Source organism: Eurytemora carolleeae, unplaced genomic scaffold (assembly GCF_000591075.1).
Source record: "Eurytemora carolleeae unplaced genomic scaffold, Eaff_2.0 scaffold621, whole genome shotgun sequence".
NCBI lineage: Eukaryota > Metazoa > Arthropoda > Copepoda > Calanoida > Temoridae > Eurytemora > Eurytemora carolleeae.
This window is the reverse complement of record NW_019396520.1, coordinates 58,359-83,273: the sequence shown is the minus strand read 5'-3', so window position 1 is coordinate 83,273 and position 24,915 is coordinate 58,359. Positions and strand designations below refer to the sequence as shown.

Below are 24,915 nucleotides of genomic sequence, written 5' to 3'. Positions count from 1 at the left end.
ACCAAATATAATAGGATATAGCCCAACCCTACCGAGTACCAAATATAATAGGATATAGCCCAACCCTACCGAGTACCAAATATAATAGGATATAGCCCAACCCTACCGAGTACCAAATATAATAGGATATAGCCCAACCCTACCGAGTACCAAATATAATAGGATATAGCCCAACCCTACCGAGTACCAAATATAATAGGATAACCACTAGGAGAAGTGAATGATAAGATATCTAGTTGAATAATAATACATATTGGAAATAATATCCATTGTCAATAGAGCTAGTGGGAGGGGAGGGGAGGGGAGAGGGGGTGAAAAATGTAAATTTACTCAATTTATTAAGTTGAATTAGAATGTATATTGTAAATTAACTAAAACAATAATGAGCAAGCATGGAATCATCCTTTAATTCTTTTTATCTTTTTAAAGATTTCAAATATTCTTTTTTTTCTATTTTATCTCAAATATAATAAAAAAGTAAAAGAATTTCTTTTTTCAAAATGTGCACACTTTTCTTTTTCTTTGTCATTGAGAAAAGATCTGCAATTTTGCAAGAATAAAATTTTTATCAGTAAAAACTTTAAACAATATGAGGAGAAGAAGTCAGATAAATAACTTTACAATATGAGGAGAAGGATAAATAACTTTGCAATATGAGGAGAAGAAGTCAGATAAATAACTTTACAATATGAGGAGAAGAAGTCAGATAAATAACTTTACAATATGAGGAGAAGAAGTCAGATAAAAAACTTTACAATATGAGGAGAAGAAGTCACATAAATTCTAAATGTTAAAATATTTAATCATATAGTTTGTTTCAAAGAACTGATACTCACAAGTCACAATGTTTTCAACAACAATAATACATTTCTCTTGATTTGATAAACCTGTGTTTATCTTAACCCTAGAAAGGCGGGGGAGTAAGTGTGGTATCCCATCCATCCCTTCCTAGCTCTCTTCCTTATTTTTCTGTGTGTCAAGTACTTTATTAAAAATATCTGCAAGGAAAAGTTTGACTTATAAATTTGACAATACCAATATCACCAATGGATTTAGACTTGTACTGCCTGCTGTCGGCATTTTGCAACCCAACTACAGACGTCATGTAAANCGTTACCTGCTGCAAAAAATCATATAGAGGAACAAACAATAAATTTGAGCAATCTTAAAATTGAAAACAAGAATATCTTCGTCATTGTAACTCTAAGGTTTAAATGGTACTGTCGGGAATCGGCCATGCAGTTCATTAAACTCAAGGTAACTGCTACTTCCACTGAATTTTCGAGCCGGGCCAACCTTTCCGGTCCCAGTTTGTACTGTATCGCCCGGACATTGGGTAAATAAAGCAGACTCTCCATAGGACTAGCCGGTGAAACAAGGTTGACGCGGTCAGACTTTAGGTTGAATTTACTTTTACTAAAGGTTCAGAGGTGTGTAACTTTTATAATGTAATAAAGTAATAATGCGAGAATTAAGGAAATACAATTTATTCTTATAACAATATATATATATTATATGTATATATAGATATGGAGAATAGAGAACAATATGTAAAGAATAATAATATCACGAACTATATTCAACACTAATGGTCCACGGAGGGGGGGGGGGGGCTAGAGAGAGACGTCCATTGATTTAACATTTATATACTTTTACTAAGGGAGAGTTCCCTGTTTTTTGTGTGGGGTTATTATATATCACGGATCGTTGGATTGTGTGAAATACAAAATTGAAGCGTGAAAAAATGATTCAGTTGACAAAAAAAGTTGATTCTATAAGAAAACAAAAACAGGATCTAAATCGTTAGAGAACCCCTTTTCAGAGATTGAAAACCATCAGATTAAATGGATTGATTTTTTTTATTATGGAATGACTATACAATAAAGCTAAGAATCTTCTTTGGATAAACCCTATCCCGATTGTACTATTTTTACCCCCCCCCCCTAAATTTCTATACGAAATGAGATAGTGCTGAGTGATAAATACCAATAGTTAAAAACTTAAAAAATGCCAATTCTTATAGTACAGGTTATAGAACAGGAGAAATTTTAAACAATGAGCAAAAGTACGTCGGAAAAATATTGAATAATGATAAATCACATTCGAAAATGTGTAACATGTTTTTTTAAAACTGGTAGTTTAGGCCCGGCCATATATCAATCTCTCAAAAAGTTGTTACTATTTTAAACATTTATTTAGTCACGGCTTTTTCAAACATTACAAATGTTGTCCTTGATGAGTTTTTTTTGGGTGCAGTTGCTTTTTTGTTAAGTGGACCCCCCCATACCCCACCCCCCGACCCTACCGGGATAGGGTTTGAAGGATTTTGATGGTTTGAAGACAACTTTTCTGTTTAAGTTTTGATTTCTATCAAACCTTTTCAAATTACAGAACAAAGAGAGAAACTGTCAATTGACAACTTCTCTTAATGTTTCATGTTTATGTATATCCAAGCTTTGTATCTAATCTATGCTTGGTAACAATCAAAATTGAAACAGAAAGTTGTCTTTATTGTATTGATATATACGACGACGACTGTAGGAAATGGTGACTGTACAACATCAATATCAGAGAATAATCTTCCAACTTTATATCTTGTCCGTACAATGTACACTGTACACTAAAGAATATGTGGAGTTCAATACAAGTATTAACGGTACATAACTATTGAACAGTTTATCATATTACACAGTTAACAGGTTTACAGTTTATGTTTACAGTCTACAGTTTACAACAAGTTATACATTCATAATATACAGTTACATTAGTTACAAGTAAAAAATCTGACAAATATCAGAAATAAGCTCTTTTTCTCAAGCTTCGGTGTTTTATAATCACTGTCAACAATTTTTAGTCAAAATCATTGATTTTTAGACTGATTTGGTTTATTTCCATTTTACTTCTACGAAATCTCTAATTGTTTAAAATCTAATTCCAAGCTCTAAGTGGTAATAAATACAAAAATATCATTTTACACAGTTTTTTCACTCATATTAACAAAAATGTTTGCCAGTAATTTTCAAAACAAAAGAAAATTAATTTTGCAGCTTTTTCTGTTGATAAAATCATACGAAGTTTTTTTTAGTTTAAAACATGCAAAGAACATTTCAAATTTTTAATAATTTATCTCGTAAAAAACGTAATGAAATAATTCAGAAAGAAAGAAAATATTTCATAGCTGAAAACTTTAGAATTGTGATATCGAGATCAATGCTTGATCTACTCTTTTTGTTAACCTTAGGATTATTTTAATCTTTTGGGTTTGTATCAGGAAAGTTTTTAAAATTTCATCAATCAGAGTTGTGTATGCAGATTTTAGATTCCCGGACAGACAATCAGAAGCCAGGAAATTTGAAATTTTGCGCGCCATTTCACTGGAGAACTCTCATTGGCTCGAATCTAGTTAGAATATTCGAAAAGACGGTGAAAGAGCGGATTAAGTAGAAATTTAAAGTGTCCACAGTGGATATACTGATTAAAAGATTCGAAAGTTTTCAACTCTGGATTGTCAAGTTTATGTACAGACTACTTATGTATTACATAAGCCGGAAATAAAAATAGATTAAACCAAAAAGTTTGACTAGGGTGCATGGCCGGGAGCTATAAGAAATAAGTATGACATTTTTTAAATTCTCTTTTCGGCAAAGTTTGAACTACAAACTAGCCCTTACTTTAAAAAAAAATGGATTTGTTCGTTTAATGCTTTTATACCGTTGTAAATCCGATCTGCCATTTAATAAATTAACTTCAGGGTAGTTCTAAATTATGCTGGAGTCCCTTTATCAGAAATCTTCGTGGCAATTAAACTATATAAATTTACTTTCAAAAATGTTAGAAAACCGAATATAAAAGTTTTTTAACTCTATAGGGCATTAAAGGAGCAAAATAAAGATCAGTTGTCAAACTATAGAGTTAAAATAAATACAAATGCAATATCAGTAATTCCTTAAAATGAGAATGAAATTTGAGAACCATAAACTCAATAGTTGAGAGAACTTTGCTCCTCAGAATCCATATTACAACCTAGAGTAATTTTAAAATCAATCAGAGGCCGAATTTAAAGAATTTAAGCCGTGTCTCAAATTCGAGACAAGACTCAAACATGGTTAGTCTCACTTGAAATTGTATTGAGTGTTTCGAGATTTGAGCCGGCGCTCAATTGGAACCGGTTTTTAGTGGTTCAGCGACGTGGTTTAAAAATCTCTAAATTCGGCCTCAGATGCTTTTAAACTTATAAAACATACAGAAACAGTTTATTTACAGAGCATACCATATCATATTGGATTATTTCCAAGCTTTAACGCCAAAATACGCGCATAATTCTCGTGAAACATTTTTTCATGATTATTTTTTTTTAACGAAACTGAATTCTTTCCACAGCCGTTCATTTTCAAATCCCCATACCTTTGCAACCCGCTGCCGTAGACTTTTAATATTTCTACAAAGATCCATTTTAGATCAAGTAGTCTAAGATTAAGATATCAAAGATTTAAGGTTTATATTATTTATAATATTTGAGTTTATGCCAAGAGTTCACATCCTTTTCTGGTCAGTCCCTTAAATACCAATTTTGAGCTATAAACGATCTCTATGATGGGGATACACTGTATAAACGATCTCTATGATGGGGGATACCATGTATAAACGATCTCTATGATGGGGATACACTGTATAAACGATCTCTATGATGGGGATACACTGTATAAACGATCTCTATGATGGGGATACACTGTATAAACGATCTCTATGATGGGGATACACTGTATAAACGATCTCTATGATGGGGATACCCTGTATAAACGATCTCTATGATGGGGATACACTGTATAAACGATCTCTATGATGGGGATACCCTGTATAAACGATCTCTATGATGGGAATACACTGTATAAACGATCTCTATGATGGGGATACACTGTATAAACGATCTCTATGATGGGGATACACTGTATAAACGATCTCTATGATGGGGATTCCCTTTATAAACGATCTCTATGATGGGGATACACTGTATAAACGATCTCTATGATGGGGATACCCTGTATAAACGATCTCTATGATGGGGGATACCATGTATAAACGATCTCTATGATGGGGATACACTGTATAAACGATCTCTATGATGGGGATACACTGTATAAACGATCTCTATGATGGGGATACACTGTATAAACGATCTATATGATGGGGGATACCCTGTATAAACGATCTCTATGATGGGGATACCCTGTATAAACGATCTCTATGATGGGGGATACCATGTATAAACGATCTCTATGATGGGGATACCCTGTATAAACGATCTCTATGATGGGGAAACACTGTATAAACGATCTCTATGATGGGGATACACTGTATAAACGATCTCTATGATGGGGATACCCTGTATAAACGATCTCTATGATGGGGATACACTGTATAAACGATCTCTATGATGGGGATACACTGTATAAACGATCTCTATGATGGGGGATACCATGTATAAACGATCTCTATGATGGGGATACACTGTATAAACGATCTCTATGATGGGGATACACTGTATAAACGATCTCTATGATGGGGATACACTGTATAAACGATCTCTATGATGGGGATACACTGTATAAACGATCTATATGATGGGGATACCCTTTATAAACGATCTCTATGATGGGGATACACTGTATAAATTTTTCCGTTAGATTTGTAACTGAAATAAACTGATTACTCTTCTCAAACTTTAATTTTCTAGGCTTTCTAAGATTTTCACAAATGCAAAATTAAACAGTCAAATTTACAAATTAATTTAAATGTTAAGTAAAAAATATGAAAATGTTTAAATTTACTTTTTTAATATTCTGATGATCCGATATTTGGACTAGAGTTCTGAATTCCAGATATCTAAAAAAAATAAAATTAGAAATAACTTTAAATATCTTTATTTTAATTTCTAAAATCTTTTTGAAAATTAGGCTTATAATGGCACGGGCAGCCGTAGTTCATTTAAATTTCCGAGCCGGGTCAACTTTTCCGGTCCCATTTTGTACTGTATCACCCGGCCATTGGGAAAAAGAAGCAGACACTAAATAGGACTACCCGGTGCAACAAGGTTGACGCGGTCAGACTTTAGGTTGCATTTACTTTTACTGAAGGATCAGAGGTGCGTGATGGACGACGGAAATATATGTATTTTTTTAGTGAGAATTTAGTCCTGCGAAAATTTGAGTGTTATAAAACCCGTTAGTAGTATCAATCTTTAATTTATTATTTATTTCTAACCTTTGGAGAATATGCTGGTCCTTGAAGCGAGCGCGGAGATCCGATACCAGAATCTACAGAATTTGGCGGATTTCCAGTCGTCTTCGTTTCAGAGTTTAAAGTATTGGCCGCAAGATGGCTTCCACCACGGTTTACGATCACACCACTAGCAGAGAACTTTGTGACAGTATCATACTAAATAAGCAATAAATATATGAGTGAATATTACAGTTTTAATAATTTATGATAAAACATTTTAAACAGATATTTTTAGTCTTTATTGTTAAAAGTAAAAATAAAAAAAAAATAAAAAATTGCTCTGCTTTGAAAAAATTTGTTTACTAACATTAATGCCATGGGGACCAGATTGTATAGTTAGCAAGACATTGTTAAAGGGAGTGACCGGCAATGTATGGTACGTATAGCGTGAACTGAGAATGTAGTATTGTGGAGAAATTTTTAAAGATTCATTCTAGACATATAAAAAGGTTTGATGATGTATAATTACTGCAAGTTTGAGCGCAAAGTCGACGTTAAAATCATCTGTTAGGGTGGTTACGTTTTGAGAATCGATGTTTTTAAATTAATAAATAAGGACGACACAAAATGTTTTTAAAAATCGACTGTAAACTAATTAGATGTTTAGGAAAACATTTTCAATATAAATTTGTCAATAAATTAATGTTAGAATCAATTATTTCTTTTTCATCATTATAATGATTTATAATAATTTGATTGTAGATTTCTTCAAATTCTTCAAATGTCGTCTTTTCAATAAAAGTGAGAAATGAAAGAAACAAATTAAAGGTTTTTAATGTAGAAAAAAATGACGATATCTTCCTCATTGTTACTCAGATAAATATTTAAAAGGGCACAGTTGTAAATCAGATGCCATTCTTGTTTTTAATGAAGGGTCGATCACTAGAAATTAATATTGCTTTTTTTTTCTTTTTTTTTTGTTCAAATGATCCGACCTAAGTTCATTTCACCTATTTTGGGAACTAACATTTTTTTTAAGTTAATTAACAAAAGAACATGACATAAAGGAAAATTAAAAAAGCAAACAGACAAACACTCAACATTGACATTCGCATTTTATAATATACAATGTGAAAAGTTTTAAATATAGATAAGCAGATCCATAATGCATACTTATTTTCGATAGTAAAATTCAATTTTTATTTCTCACCCTGTTCCTAAACAACTGATTGGTTTACTTTGGAATTTTTGTTACATTTTTTGTCGTCGCTATTTAAAAATTTAAAAATAAATCAATTTAAATGTCTGAAATGAATTCTAAAAACTATCTTTACAAAAGTAAATTCTCTGTTCACCTACTATACATTGCCGGTCACTCCCTTAAAGATAAAGTGGTTTAACTTAGTCCATGCGGTTCAACCATGTCTTGCCGATCAGATAATCGTATTCCAGATTTATTCTTAAAAATACCTTTAGAACTGATGGGCTTGGAAATGATTGGGAATTTGGAACATCATATTTGTCCATTTTCTCCTGAAGTAATAAAAAAATGACTGCTTGAAAATGAGTTAAAAATTTTTAAAATTTTACAGAAGTCCACACTGGCACACGTAGTGACGTAATCAACAAGATCATTATCTAAAAGATTCGAGAGTAATTTCCAATTTGAAAAGAGTAATTTTCAGATTACCAAGCGAAATTTTCTTTACAAAAGCAATTTTTCAAATTTCCTAAGAGACGATTTACAATTTTTTAGGCAAGCTAAAATTTTACAGGAGCCAATTTTTATTTCCCACAAGTCATTTCGCATTTTATAGAAGCGATTTTGATTTTTCCATTTTTCAAAAGCAATGTAATCGTCATCTCCGACGCCCTAGAATCAATTTATATTTTTCCAAAACCTGTTACCATTTACTAAGCCTGAGTAAATCTTTCAAAAATGAATTAGCTTTTATATAACTTTCTTCTCCCAAGTAAAAGCATGCCATTCGACATTTCAGGCCTACTTCTAACCGGCCATGTTTTCTAGGTTCTAACCCAAACTGACATCTTAAAAAATACTATTGGAGAAATGATCATCTGAAAAAAGATTCCCACTAGTAAAATTGCAATTACAATAATGTTCATGTCTACCTGAAAGTTTTGAAGGGTAGTGGCATTCTGAAAATGATTCTGAGACTTGTTCAGATTTTGACTCCAGAACCCAGGACTGTTGAGAGATCCTGAGGTTCTGCTTTGGTCCTGATTTAGCCTCTGAGAAGAGTCCTGCTGAAACCTCTGAGAAGAGTCCTGAGAAATCCTCAGGGAGGGGTCTTGAGATAGCCCCCGAGAAGGTTCTTGAGATAGCCTCCGAGATCGGTCTTGTGATAACCTCCTAGATTGGTCTTGAGAGACCATTGGAGGTTTATCTTGGTGGGGTAGATCACTAGAGGAAGAAGGAATGTTTAATCCACTTTCCTAAATAATTATTTATGACGAACAAACATGGTTTGTGGGGCGGGGAGAAATTCTCAACAAATGGGATTTGACGGGAATGATTGCATTTTTAGAAAAGTTAACAAACATTCGGAGGTACCATTGAAACCTTAATCTGATCAATAATGTGGAACAAGTTATCGTTTTTCTAAGTTTAAAAGTATTTAATCCTAATAATCCTAATATGATTTACTGCAATAGAATTTGCGCAAACCTCTATTTTAGCTTTCAAAATTATAAACATTACATCTAACTCATACATGATCAGACAAAGCTTTTAACGGTAAAATTGTGAATCGGACTTTGCCATTTTGCTGGGAGATCACTTTGAATTAGGCTTACAGTCCCTTTAAACCATTCGTAAAAACTAAAACAATCATAGATTAGAAATGTGGAACAAGTGTGGATGGAAAATTGTTCTTTTCTCGTTGACATTTAATTATACAAAAAAAATGTATTAAAAATAATTTAATCCAACCCAATCAACCATCTTTAACAATAAACATTTTATAAAGATGAGAAATTATTAACGATTAACTATCCATAGATGTTACGGATCAAGGGGATGGATAGACCCCCCCCCCCCTGTATTCGCCTCCAAATGTTGTTTTAAAAACATGGTAAACTAATTTTTTTAGAAACCAAAAAAAAACGAATCCCTATCTTTCATTCACAAGAGAAAATGTAAACAATATTTATTTCTCATTTAACAACGTTGAGCAACTATGAAAATATATATTTGAAAAATGTTGTTTTATTCCACTGCATATTTTGTATTTTATAAGGTCTAACTCTCTGGAATATATATATTTTTATGTGAAATGTGTTGGTTTGATTTTTTCTGACAAGTCTCAAGATTCAATTTTCTTTTGTGAAACAACAGGTTCTTTTCAATTATTGTTGATACTAGTCTTGGGAGAAAAGTAGGGTTATAATATTATAATGCATGAACCTGTCTAGTAGTAGAGGATGGTGCTGATGTACCCACCTGTCTAGTAGTAGAGGATGGTGCTACCCACCTGTCTAGTAGTAGAGGATGGTGCTGATTTACCCACCTGTCTAGTAGTAGAGGATGGTGCTGATGTACCCACCTGTCTAGTAGAAGAGGATGGTGCTCATGTACCCACCTGTCTAGTAGTAGAGGATGGTGCTGATGTACCCACCTGTCTAGTAGTAGAGGATGGTGCTCATGTACCCACCTGTCTAGTAGAAGAGGATGGTGCTGATGTACCCACCTGTCTAGTAGTAGAGGATGGTGCTGATGTACCCACCTGTCTAGTAGTAGAGGATGGTGCTGATGTACCCACCTGTCTAGTAGTAGAGGATGGTGCTGATTTACCCACCTGTCTAGTAGTAGAGGATGGTGCTGATGTACCCAAATCTAATCTCGTAGTTGAATCTGGTGTTACAGCACTAGACAAACAGAAATTGATTAGAAAGGAATTGAGTCTTTGTCACAAACTCAAGTTTTATAATCTTTCTTTATAATCTATAATAAGTTTTATAATCTTTCTTTATGTTCACTTTGAAATACAAGTTTGAACCTTTCATGCATATTAATGAATGTTATGATAATATTACAGAAATTATGAATATGTTATACTAGCTTGGGAAACCAGCCACGCAAAATTGCCGCTTTAGTGATTGTAAAATTAACCAGATGGCAGATATAGCCTTAAGTCAGACCGCGTCAACCTAGTTGCACCAGCTAGCCCTGCCTACTGTAATTGGTGTACCGGGCGGGACAGTACAAACTAGGATCGCAAAGGTTGGTTCAGCTCAGATTCAAATGTAAATAAGTTGGGTGTGCAGCTTTGCTTAGAGTTTGCTCTATACAAATCGACTCCCTCAACCTAAAATTTTAAAACCTTTAAAACTAAGCTAAGAACATTACCGTGGTTCTCCTGAGTTCCCCAAACAAAATTTGAGGCAAATCGGTCATGGGGTTCATGAATTATAATGATCAGACATACACACATTACTACTTTATATATTTGTTATTGATTTAAATCCCATACTACTTTTTAAAATGCCAGATAAAATATATCTAAAATTGTTTTGTTTTTATTAACTAATCAAAAACATAATCGTTTTATATTAATAAAAAATCATATGTGCACATTTATCAAATTTTGTTTTATTTTAGTTTATTATTATGAATAAAGGTAAACGAATTTATTGCAATCAAAGTATCAGATTAAAATGATGATTTTAATTTAATCATTTGAAATATGATAAATTGATAAAAACGAATGGAAATTTCTGCTATAAATTGGTTTGAAATAAATTAAATTTTTCCACAAACTCAAATTTTCCTACCATATATATATATATCTTTGCAAACAAATGTCGTTAATCAACTAATCTAACATACAAGGTTTGAACCATCATGTTGCAATGATAATAGATTCAAAATTTTAGTTAGTAAAAAAAACTCAGCTCCTGTGTAATTCATAACTTTAAATTATTTTATTTTAATCTTTAAAGTTATGATGCAAAACTTAGCTTGTTTAGTTTAAAGGCTGTAAAAATCCATTATTTTTTCTACATAATTTTCTAATTTAAAGTTTAAAAGAAATTTGTTTTACTCAAATTATAATGTTATGATAATAGAAAAAAGATCGTCTTCGTTTTTTTATTTTTATTGCTCAATGCCGTGTTGAATGTTATGTATGTTGTATGAAGGTTTATTTCAAATGATTTCAAATTTGTTTAATCATTAAAACTGAGAAAGTCAAAAAAACCATTTTTAAAGGGACTGTACGCATAATTTCAGGGGATTCTCCGTGCAAAGATGGCAATGCCTGATTAACAATGGTACCCTTTATCTGGTCAAACGTTTGGAAGATGTTGTTGTCTTTCTATACAGGGTTAAAAGTGTTTAAAGTGTTTAATATAGGCTTTTTTGTGGTGAAAATGCGCAAGTCACAATTATGCCGGGAAACCATAACTCTAAATTTAAACCATAATTGAAAATAATCAGTTTTTTCAAATTATAAACATTGATATCTAATTCATAAACACTTTTAAGGATACCATTGTAAATCGGGCATTGTCATCTCTACTTGAAAGTTCACATGAAATTACGCTTACAGTCTCTAATACAATTGCGCCTTTGATGTGAAGAAGATTAGATTCTTACCTATTATCAGGAATATATCTAGCTAATGTAGATATCAATATCTCTTCGTACATTTCCTCTGTAGTTGCTGCGTTAAATGCGTCACTTTCAATAGTAGACGCCATCGTCTTCACCTGAAGACAAGGTTATTTGTAGTTCGTATTTATTTGCGGCATTCGAGCTTTCAAAAAGTAAATATTTTCTGTTTGTAGCTAGTATAAAAAACCGGGTCGTTTTTACGTTGTCGTCCGGATAATTTAGACTTTCCAGGAACAGGGGCGGATACAGGAGATAAAATTACCCTTACAGTCTCTAAAAAAGCCTATTCCCCCCCCCCCCTAGCAATGCAACCATCGTCAATTTTCTGTGTAAAAGCTTTTTTGGAATGAGAGCTTTTTGATGATAAGTATCAATTATTGAATTATATTCTATTTACTCCATTAACAAGATCATTTGGACTAAATTTACTTCATCCAGGAATTTCTAGTGTTTAACCTGTCTGAGCTGGGAACTTTTGTTTTGAATACTTTTAATACTGAACGCTTGATCTCAATATCCACTGTGGGCATTTTTGAATTGAGTATAACTTCTACAAAAAGCTTTACCTTTCCAAATCTTCCTTTCTGCAGTTATTCTGCCCCTTATCAAAGCCCCCTTTAACCCCTGACTGGGTACGATTACCGCGCGGGATATCAAATTAAGATTAAATCAACCTTCAGAGATTAATAAAGTCCACAGATAAGTGTTCCCAACTCTCACCATGCTCAAAGATCAGAATGTTCTTTCGTTAAAAATGTAAAATGCTTTGCCTGAAAACCCCAGTCAACTTTTAAATCATGCAATTGTTTAAACACAATTAAATATTTTATATTTTCTCAAATAAGCAAAAAATTTTCGTCTTTTACGATAAAAAAGAAACAGCAAAATAATATTGGAAAATTTACCAGAAAAAAACGTACTAGATACCAAGCTTATTAAGCATAGTATTGAGATTTTGTAAAGTCTTTATGCTTGATATAGAAAACAATTATTTAGTTTTTATTACAAAATTCAACACCTTTTTGATGAATTCACAAAGCAGTGTTCTGTTTAGTTGTATTATAATTAATTTACAGAACAATGTTCCATTTTTTTCTAAAAACAGAATTTAAAAAGTATTATTTTGAATCGCTAGTTAAAAATTAAGAGTTCCTTGACAACGCCTTTTTCAAAATTACAGTTCCTTTACGCTCAGTTTGACCAAAGAGAATAGAATATATATTAGAGTGGAATTTAGACAATCCCGCGGTATGAACTTTGCCAGTCCCTTTCAGCCTGAAAGGGAGTTCAAAGTGTACAAATCATGTAAATGTTCACAAATTATATGCAGTAGAGTACATTAATACAGTATGTTTCCTAGACTATCCATTTCAATTTCGAATTTTTTAAAGCTGTTAAAAAAACTTTATAAAATGAATTAGGTGAATAAAAAACATCATTTGATTCATAGTTATAACGTAAAATCATCTTTTGTAAAGTGAAAGGCATAGAGTCTATGTGAAATTATCATTGGTCAATTATGAAACCAGCCTATTTCATAATTTGGTTTTCTTTTAACATTAATTTTAGATTTTCTATAAAATGATGCTCCAGGGCCCAAAAGGTTATATTGCACAAATATGTGAAGTACACCTGCAGTATGGAAACAGTACAACAAAATGGCCGTTTTACACTTTTTTTCTAGTAAATTCCACTCTAATATATATTCTACTCTCTTTGGTGTTGACTCTTTCTAATTGCACGCTCTGGCTCAAAATTTATAGATTTTCATAAGTATACATAAATCTTTCCATACTTTTCCATTGCCTTTAGTCGTCAAGGGTAAATCATTTTTTAGAATAATTTTGTTCACCACAGCTGTTTATTGTGTTAAAATGCTAAAGGAATTGAGACACGAACACAAATTTTCTAATCCCTAAATCTTTGCAGCCTGATTAGACCTAATATATTTCAGAATTCATAGTCTAACATATTTTAGGATTACTACATTGGGGTTTAAAGATTTAGTGATTAGAAAATCAGAGTTTGTGGAAAAAGACTGTATTCCTTTTCGAAGGAAACTATTTAGGAATCGATATAATTTGACGTCAAGGATAGGAATTAAGTTTTGTAGATACCCAACTTAATTAAACCTTTTCACCTAGTTCTCAAATTAAGTTTTGTTGATACCCAACTTAATTAAACCTTTTCATTGAGTTCTTAAATTAAGTTTTGTTGATACCCAACTTAATTAAACCTTTTCATTGAGTTCTTAAATTAAGTTTTGTTGATACTTAATTAAACCTTTTCAACGAGTTCTCAAATTAATAGATTCATAAAAATTTGACGTCAACACTTTCCATAGGCCTAAAGCCCGCCAGACATAAGTGGAAGTGAACATAGAATTTTTAAGATGTCATTCAGAAAATTGATCAAGCATTTATTCTATCACAAAACAACAAATATATCCTCCCCCCCTCACTTAAATCCTGTATCCGCCCCTGCCAGGAAATCTTTTGTATTCCTGGAAATGAAGATTTCCAAGTGTTTTGGTAAATACAGTCTAGAAAGAGTGATAATAAAGTTCTCTGCAAAGAAATAAAAAATGTTGAGATTCAAGTCACCGGCTTCCCCTCTAATAACCAATTTTCATCGATCTGATTTTTTCCATATTATAAAATTTTGTTTTAACCATAACTGTTAAGTTCAAGTAGATAATTTTAATTTTATAGCTAAAAATAATCTTCTTAAGATTACTTGAAATTCTTATTAAAATTAAATATTTTAATATAAAAATCAAGAACAAATTCTGAACTTAAAAATATTTGAATATAATTTAGAAGCTGAAATATCTTACTTAATATGGTTTTAATATAAGTTTAGACTTTGATAAGCAGGAAACTTTAGAAAAGGAAGACGACATCACGGCCATAATTAATTGTATTTGATGTTGTTACAAAGCAGAAAGATATACTAGTAACTTAGTTAATCACTTATTAAGTAAAATGAGTCAATGGGTGTGTATCATGATCATTAAAATATCTATAGTCATAACTTGAGTCTAAAGTCGTCTTCCGTATATAGAACAACGAACAATGATGATTTACAACGAAAGTCTGAGCTAAATTTTAGTATTTTTTTATGGACAGAGATGGAATTTAAAGAATTTGAGCCGCGGTTTAAATCCGCCAAAATCCGCCAAAACCCGGTTTAAATTTTGCGCCGGCTTAAATCTTGAAACATTTGATACAATTTTAAGTGGAAACAACCATATATAAACCACGGCTTAAATTTAAACCGCCGCTCAAATTCTTTAAATTCGGCCACTGGTTTAAAAGTAGGCAGGGAACCTTATAGAAGATAAAAATGAATAAGTTAGTTTTGTAAAATTTTGTAACAAGTTCTGAGCCTATGTCGGCCATTATTTTGTACAAAATTTCTTAGGGATAAAGTTCCAAATATTTTCTTCAAACATAAAAAATTCGATCTTTTTTTAACCTTTCATTTATCTCTTTCTTACTCACTGCACTTAACAGATTTGACCCAGGCTTATTCAATTAATCATTTCACATTTTTTTTCAGGATTTTTTAAAGTTTTTTTGCCACGACAGTAAAATTTTTTTTAATTTTGCCAAAAAAGGCCTTAATTTCCGGGCAATTTTTTTCTTTATTTAAAGTCCTTCGCATCATTTCCTGAAGCCAAAAAATCATCAAAACATTAAACTTTAAATGCATTTTCATGGGTTCCACTTTGGTTTCCAATTTTTGCAAAATTGTATTATGATTATGTTTCGCACCACACAGTCAACTAAACAGAAGGAGAACATACCAGTACCCCTTATGACCTCGTAGCTCCCCTAGTTTAGATTTTACTCAAAAGTATGAAGAAAAAAACAATCTGGTTGAATATTAGAAATTCAAAACGTTTTCGTTCATCTCAATAGCTCTTCAATGAAAGGACTTATGATTAAATATTTCAATATAATTTATTATTTATTATATTATTTATTATATTATTTATTTTATTTATTTTAGTTTGACATGACAAACCAGATATGGTGTGCATTTACTTAAGTTTGACATGAAAAAACATGAAAAAATATTCTACCTCTGATTGCTGACCTACGCCAGCTAGCTCAAGGCTCTTCTCCAGCCTATCCAGGTAGGTCAACCTTTTCTCAGTCACTAAACAAACAGATTTTAAAGGAGAATTTTATCACAAAGGAATTGAGTCTTTGCCACAAACTCTGGTTTTCTAATCCTTATATCTTAGTAACCCAATGTCATAAGCCTTATATTTTATTAAATCTGTTAAATCAAATAGTGTTAGTTAGAATACCAAAGGTTAACACCATCATGTTGAAAAGAAAAAGAAATTAGAAAAATTGAGTTTGTGACAAAAACTCAGTTCCTTTAAATAGAAACACGAAAGCGTTCTTCTAAGATTAATTTTTTCAATTTTCTGCACGCTTTTTAATAACAAATTTGACACTGAAAAAAATGGTATTGTGAAGTTAATTATAGTTGTATGTATATCAGAAAAGTATAATATTCATGATAAGAGATTTTTCCGCCAACTAAAATTTTATTTAACTCGAGATGTGCAAATTAATCAAAACAAAAAACTAAAAATTAAACTATTCAAATAAAAAAGTAAAACTGAAGTAAAAATAAAACAAAAGATTTAAATAAGATAATCATGTATTTGCTTGACAAAATAAACAGATAGGATTTCTAAATTGATTTGATAATTGTTTAATAACTGGAGAATAGCATCAATATTCAAAAAGATTTTGTTCTTAATTGGTCCAAACAAATATTTGAATTTTCTAGTTAAAAATGGAATAGTTCAGGGCGTCTCAATTAACTTGAAAATTTAGAAGAAAATTGAGTATCATTTTTCATCGTTCTAATAACAAATAAGTATGCAAAAAGTCTAAATCATTTTCTATTTTTCGGAAAATCGATTATTTTCAAATGCGGGTACTTGCTTGTAGCTTATGAATTTATGTTATAAAAACGATGAAGGATTTAGTCAGAATTCAATACTTTTAAAGCTAGATAATGTTTACTCAGAGTACCATTATGAAAGGGACTCATTAATTGAATTAGATTTTAAATACTTTAAAAACGCTTTCTTTTTTAACATTTCTTTATTTTCAAAGGAATACACCAGCTTAATGTCTTTTTGTTCCTACTGTAATAATTCTTTTTTATCATCATGCAATCATAGATTAATTAACAATAACAGATAGGACACTAGATGTCGTCTTTTAAAGATTAAGGGGGTTTTCGTTACGCGTCTTGTCATTCAACGCGTAACTCTTTTGGGCTTCTGCCGCAGAGTTATTGTGAACAAAAACCCCTAAATCTTGAAAAGACGACATCTACAGTTCTATCTGTATATTTGTTAATTAATCTACAGGGTGTCCCATATCATATTAGATCGTCTAAACTCTAAATTACAATTTCCGGGAATATTCAGAAAATTTAAGAAGAATAAATCATTGTGAAAAATTTAAAAAGGCTAAAATAAAAATGTTCTTGCAGGAAATGCTATGTTTTTCGAATATTATATGTTTATTTTGGCTTTTAAACTTGGAGATAATGTAATATGATATGGGACCGTGGGACGCTCTGTATGTAAACAAGAATCTCAGGCAGGAGATGAATTTATACTGTACAACTTGCCCCAGCTGCCTAGAAGTCGGTACGGCACGGTACGGTACGGTACGGTACGGTACGGTACGGTATTTCAAGTACACCTCAGTTTTCAGTGTGTAATGTTTCTTTGTGTAAATAAAGACCGACCGACCCTCACTAGTCAGGGAGAGGAACAGTTCTATTTTTAGAGTTTAACAATAAATGTATTTTCCGAGAAATAGTAAACTAAGTTTAACTTAAAATATCTTCAAAATGAAGACCTGAGAAAGAGCTTTCTAAGGGTTTTGTCAATCTTATGTCAAACCAAAAATAAGAGACATTTTTTTAATACCAAATCCTCTTTTTCAATCGTTGGTAAAAAACTTTATTATCCAATTTATCAAGAGGGGATAAAAACAGTCGTATTTATGTTCTAAAAATAATAAAAAACTGGTAACCAAGGAGTTTTATAATAATATCAAAATTGTATATTAGGTTTTTCTTATAATACACTTTATATAATGATTTGAATTAAAATCTCATAAAATTTAGATATTTTTGTCTGAATAGAGAAGATGTAAAAGCTTCCTTGGAACTAAGACTGAGCAAAGTTCCGAACGGAGGTTTTTGAAAATTAACGAAAGAATTCTTTAACCAACGGCAAAAACCGTTAATTTTAAAATCTTTAACAAACGGAAATAGCCGTTTGTTAAAACAGACATGGTTTAAAAAAACCAAAAAGAATGTCTTTTAAAATTGCACAAAGGTCGCTAAAAGTAAAAGATAATTCTTTAATGTATTTTAATGTTTTAAATATAGTATAAAACTCATTGAAAAATTGTCAAGACGACATTTGATAAATTCTTCCGATGTATTCGTTATTAAGGGTTTCACTGTACCAGGGATAAAAATATTATTATTCCTGAAACATTTTCGTTCGTCTGCTATATTTTAATTTTACAATTTTACTGAGAAATTTTTACAAAAGATTTAAAAATTTTAATTAAAAAATTTATTACATTTTTATGATCAGATGTAATGCAAAATTCAATACTTGTTTATAATTCACTGCAAAATTTCAGAAAATCATGGAAAGTTTAATGCTTTATAATCTTTTATGATTTTAGACAATGTCAGCAATTAGATTGGACAGTTGCAGAAATAGAAATAATCCTGCAGGGTTTCAACTTTATGTTTAAACGTTAACTTATTTAACAAAATTAGGTTGTTAACGGTTTTAATCCCAATTAGGATATTTTTGTCTAATACAGATGGGGGGGGGGGAGTCTCCCCATGATTTTAATGTCCTTAGAGTTGAGATAGAGGAGTGTGGTACATGTCAATAGTCTAACTTTTCAAGGCCTGCTCATTAAAATAATTAGACCTCTAACTTTCAAAAAGTTCAAAAAGTACGTTGGAAAAATGTTCAAAATAAATATTTTTACGTTTGATAAATCTGACATCTATTTTTCAAGGGCCTTATTAGCACTTTTTTGGATAAAAGTTTTTTTTTTGCAAAATTTGTTCACAACTATGATTTTGAAAAAGCGAAGAAGTTTTAGCGTTCTAATGTATGCCATTTTTAAGTTATTCAGAATAAACCCCCCAACCTTGAAAGGGTTAAGAATTGAACATTTTTCTATATCTGAACTTTGATAGTTCTTATTTTTCATTCATAATCACAATCTATTAATTGTATTTTGAAGGGTGCCTTAGAGATCGTTGCTAAATTTGAGATCTTTTATTTCTTTAATTTTTATTAAGAACTAAAAGAACGAAAAAGGCTTGAAGGTGGTAAAAATACCATTTTCGTTTTTCTAATTCCATTTTTTTAATTCCAGCATTGCACAGCGGTTTAATGTTTTTCATTGTATTCCTATGATTATAAATGCACCACAAAATGACAAATTAATGTTTAAAATTTAATAGTCTTTTCAAACATTTGAAAACGAGATAATAAAATGGAATTTGCAAGAACATTTTGATCATGGGGCAAGTTTTCAAACAACCTCGATATTTTACAGAACGTGCGCATAAGAATCGTTTTAACATTTTAGCAAAATCAATTGGAAATCTAAAAAATATTGTGAGTTCTCAGCTCCTTCATTTTTTGGTTCTTTTCCTTATGTAGATTTGTTAGAACATGTTCCCAGAAATTGCAAAAATTAAGAACTATTTCTTAATAAAGATTAATCATGAAGTTATAAAATGTTCAATTATTCCATTCATAAAATCGTTATGGAAATTAAAAAATAGAATATGTTTTTATTGACAAATTATTTCTCCAAAAAAAATTAGCTTAGGCTGTATTTGTTTTGATTTGTTTTATCTAAAAGCTGCAGTAAACTTTTTATTTCTTAATCTATTTTTTGTTTTCCTTTTGTATCTGTGGTTTTCTGTTGTGCATGTTGTTTCCTATTGTAAATGTTGTTTCCTGTTGTACCTGTGGTTTCCTGTGGTACATGTGGTTTCCTGTTGTACCTGTGGTTTCCTGTTTTACCCGGGGTTTCCTTTGGTACATGTGGTTTGATTGTGTACCTGTGGTTTCCTGTTGTACCTATAGTTTCCTGTTGTAACTGTGGTTTCCTGTTGCACCTGTAGTTTCCTGTTGTACCTGTGGTGTCCTGTTGTACCTTTGGTTTCCTGTTTCATGTGGTAATCTATTGTACCTGTGGTCTACTGTTCTACCAGTGGTTTCATGTTGTACATGTGATTTCCTGTTGTACTTGTAGTTTCCTCTTGTACATGTGTTATTCTGTTGTACCTGTGATTTCCTGTTGTGCATGTGTTATTCTGTTGTACATGTGGCTTCCTGTTGTACCTGTGGTATTCTGTTGTACATGTGGCTTCCTGTTGTACCTGTGGTATTCTGTTGTACATGTGGTTTCCTGCTGTACCTGTGGTATTTTGTTGTACATGTGGTTTGATTATGTACCTGTGGTCTTCCAAGAATCTTCTACAGGTCCAGCACAAAAGAGTTCGTTGTTAAAGTCCTCAGATCCGAAATCTTCAGGTGTTTCACTGAAGGGAAACTTTTCGAGCTCCTGAAATTATTTTTAGATATGTTACAAAACAGCACTTTTTTGGATCATATGAACCCTTAGGTGAACCCTTAAATATCCGAAAATGGTTAATATCTTGTCTATTCTCTAACTCAGGAATAAAAATTTACTGATTTTTCTCTGTGTAAAAATGACCATGTTTTCCACCGGGCCGAAATTAAAAATTCAATGCATATTCTTGAAGGTAATGTAACTTGAAATCAGGTTTAGAGTTCCGTTAGAATTAGATCATAGAAATCATAAAAATGTATTACCTGAAATAAGTTGTCGGCCTGGGTATCATTTGGATCACTTTGAGTCCTAAACACCAATAATTCAAGCAATCAATCAAATATTCGATGAAAAATTTATGATTTAGTTAAAATCTAAAAAAAAAGAAATTTAATTGCTAACCTGGAAAATGTCTCGATAAATGGCGGTTTGATTTGAAATGGTTGACCAGAAGGAAAACTTGTTCTTTGTTCTGATTCTGTTCTCTCAACAGGAATACTAGATCTGTCCAGACCCAGGCTTGGCCGGTCAAAGCTGTTCCTGTCTTGACCTCCATGCGGTATGTCCGAGGGGAATCCAGGAAAACTGGTTCTTGGCGCCCCCGTATAGCTAGGCCTGTTCTGCATGTAGTCAGGCAACGTTCGTCCGCTCAGTCGAGCACGCAGTTGAGGGGATTCATTGACTGGGGTGCTGGTTGGGATCTCTTTCTCCAGATTTGGATTGTAATATGGTTGTCCTCCTCCTCCTCCTCTAAACCCACGACTGTTTACAGGTACTCCAGTCCCGCAGTGGCTCATGCTCACGGGGCTTCCTAACCCTGGTCCCATCATTGCACCAGGAACTCCTGGTCCCATCCCTGTGCCCCCTGGTCCATTAAGTCCCATCCTAGATCCTGGATGTCCCATTCCTGGACCCGATGGGCTTCCTGGTCCAATGCCAGGTCCAAAATGTCCTTGATTCATGTAACCAGGTCCTGATGGGATAAAACCATGCTGAATACCTGGTCCAATCGGACCACCTGGATGGTCCATGTACATACCAGTCTGTCTGTGTACATACATGCTTCTGGGATGATCATGAACAGGCAGTCCCCGCATATCCTGATATTTATCTATATGATAGGGTGCCCGGGGTGAATTCATTCCATACCCCATCCCCATATGAAGCCCATGGGGACCAACCCTTCCCCGACTTGAATCCAATCTAGCCTGTATTGGGTCCAACATTTCAGGCCCCTGGACCACCATAGTGTCCGCCATAAACGGCCCACGCCCGGCCCAGGGAGTTTGTGAGACGGGTAAATGATATGTAGGGGTATAGCGATTGTAGGTTTTACGTATATCTGTCATACCTCCACCATCAATCATATTTGGTTGTTGATGCTGCTGTTGTTGCTGTTGCTGCTGCTGCTGCTGAGCATGGTGCTGCTGCTCTTGCTGCTGATATTGTAGATTCCAAGAGCTGTTTGTTTCGTTGGATTGAAAGTTGCCTAAGTGAAAGATGGATTAAATTTAGAAATGATAGATATTGTTAAATCAGTACCTTGAGATAATTATGTTCGGTTAATTTGCAGAATTAAATTGAAAAGTTTAAAAGTGCAATCTTTTGATAAAGAAGTTTTGGTTTAATAGTTTTTACTTAGATGTTTCACAAGGGAATTTATTTTGAAAAATTACTTCCGCTCATATTAGGTTTGCAGCAAAAAGGAAAAATCGTTTTGCGAAAAATCTTTTTTCGAAAATTTCGCTTCAATCTATTTTCCGTAAAAAACAAATTTTTCGCAAAATAAGAAATGCGAAAATTTAGCGGAAAAATGGGAAAAATTTCGCAAAAAATTCGGAATTACAAAGTTAAAGACAAAAGTTTTAGACATAAAAGAGAAAAAACCTATGGTTTTCACCAACATATTTCAGCGAAATGCAAAACTTTTGCGAACATTTTTTTTCTCGTATTTTTTGCTTCGTTTTCGCATTTTTCGCTATATTCATTTTCACAAAAAAAAGAGAAATTTCACGAAAGAGTTTGCTTACCATTGGAATACGGAGGAGAATTCATTCTCTGGGGATTTAATCCCCCAGGATTTTGTTCGTCCTGTAGTACGCTATTCCTTTGATCCTGTAATCCACTGGTTCTCTGGTCTTGTAGTCCGCTAGCCCTCTGATAGTCCGAACGATTTGCAATTCGCTCTGATTTAAGTTTGACCAAAAGACGTCCAACATTTGGGTTGGATTGGATCAAAGAACTCACCGCCTTAATAATATTCAATATTTTATTATTTTATGTTCATGTTCAATTTTCATGGTTCATGTTCTCGTTCTATTTTCATGGTTCATGTTCATTTTCATGGTTTAAGTTCATATCTATATTTATAGTTTTGTTAATGATCTTTACATATTCATGATCATGTTTGTTATTTTGTTTATGCATTCTATGTATCTCATTATGATGTTGTTGTTCAAGTATGCTCATGTATAATTGTTCAAGTTGTTGTTTAATTGTTTAAGTTCATGTATTATTGTTCAAGTTAATGTATAATTGTTCAAGTTTATGTAAAACTGTTCAAGTTAATATATATAATTGTTTAAGTATTGTACGTTCATTTACAATTGATCATGTATAACTGTGCTAAATCTTGTTCTTAATTGTATTAATGTATTCATTGTTGATGCATAATTGTAAATGTTATTGTATAATGATTCATGTTCATTGTTTATGTATAATTTTGCTATGTACAGATTTATTTATAATTTCCAGTGCAGTTTATAAACAGGTTCATGTACAGGTTCATGTACAGGTTAATGTACAGGTTCATGTAAAGGTTTATGTTCAGGTTCGTGTACAGGTTAATGAACAGGTTCATGTAGAGGTTAATGTACAGGTTCATATTCAAATTCATGTACAGGTTTATGTACAGGTTCATGTAAAATGTACAGGTTCATTTACATGGTGCAGGTTCATGTACAGGTTAAAGTACAGGTTCATGTAAAGGTACATGCACTTTATTAAGGTTGAGGTTAGTACAGGTTGTTGAATTAGAAATTGAAATACCTGAGATTTTTGCTGTTGAGAGAGAACCCGAGATTTTGCAATTTCACTCAGCCTACGTAGATAGACAGATAGATAGATAGATATAGATAGATATAGACAGATAGATAGATAGAGAGATAGAAATATAGATAGATGGATAGATAGATAGATAGATAGATAGATAGATAGATAGATAGATAGATAGATAGATAGATAGATAGATATATATATAGATAGATAGATAGATAGATAGATAGATAGATAGATAGATAGATAGATAGATAGATAGATAGATAGATAGATAGATAAAAGAATTAAGTGAGTTAAAAATTTACTTTTTTAATGTTTGAATATCATCTGGAGTCAGGTTTCCGGCCATCCCGGATGCTTCCAGAGCTCCCCGGATCCTTGCTTTCTTAGTCTCCGCTGAACCCGGAGTTTCTCCGTTCTGAAAACAAATTAAGTTAATTTTATCAGTTGATGCGTAAATGTAATGTTTAAGTGGTTCTCCTATAAAAAAGAATGTCAGAATCCCAACAGAACCCTTAAATGCTTTGTCTAATAAAAAATGAATAAGATAATCATTTTTTTCTGTGGGAAAATTATATATTTTCAAATTTGGTTTATCTAGAAAATTTTGTTTTGAATTGATGAGATTAAGTTTTGAAATGTATCGGAGGAAAACTTTAAATTACAAGTATAGCTGCCTCATAAGAGTTGAAACCTCTCCTAAAACTCTAATATTATAACCTTAGAAGAGTTCTGTTCAATTCATAGTGCGTTCATGTTGTAAAATTATTGATAGGGTTTCTTTATATTGCTTCATGAATATACAGAAGAATAGAGTCTGGACTACGTGGGAAACATGTTTTTTTTTAAACTTAAGAAAAAATTAGAAAATTGTAAACATCTTCTCAAACTTGTATTGAATTTAATGTAATATAAGTAACATTTTTTATCACACAAATCATAATAAGATTATAAATAATAATCATATTTAATTGTTTTAATAAACCTCACCTCCATCATACTCTCGTTTTTAAACTCGTCTGGCTCCATTTTACCTCTGTATTAAATTATAGAATTTTATGCATTTTGATGGTTTTTACTTGTTTTGATGTTTTTGAATGCTGTCTTAAATTTTTTTCTAGCTATTAGGTTAAATAATAACACGAACGTACCGTCGTCAGCTAAAATACGAACGGCTACCTGCTGGGGATAAAATATTATTATTCCTTAAATGTTTTCGTTAAATTATCGTTAACGGCTGGCACCGTTAACGATTTCTGAAATATCTGCTGTTAACAGCAGTTAACGCCGTTAATATTAATAATATTGATATTGTTAATGAAGGGTAGA

The 24,915-nt window shown here is 32.2% G+C and overlaps 1 protein-coding gene across 1 annotated transcript; it reads right to left on the bottom strand.

The window, feature by feature from the left end:
• Positions 1 to 1,471: 1,471 nt before the first annotated feature.
• On the bottom strand, positions 1,472 to 24,619 carry LOC111704789 (uncharacterized). Its single transcript, XM_023477134.1, has 15 exons — positions 24,577 to 24,619; positions 23,892 to 24,004; positions 23,578 to 23,629; positions 22,560 to 22,779; positions 20,932 to 22,018; positions 20,793 to 20,838; positions 20,412 to 20,520; positions 15,942 to 16,018; positions 11,837 to 11,949; positions 10,038 to 10,107; positions 8,353 to 8,676; positions 7,690 to 7,752; positions 6,262 to 6,435; positions 5,829 to 5,883; positions 1,472 to 4,023 (listed from the first exon to the last, which is right to left on the bottom strand). Exons 1-14 carry the CDS (start codon positions 24,613 to 24,615, stop codon positions 5,833 to 5,835), a joined length of 2,538 nt encoding a protein of 845 aa, XP_023332902.1. The 5' UTR covers positions 24,616 to 24,619; the 3' UTR covers positions 1,472 to 4,023; positions 5,829 to 5,832.
• Positions 24,620 to 24,915: the final 296 nt, after the last annotated feature.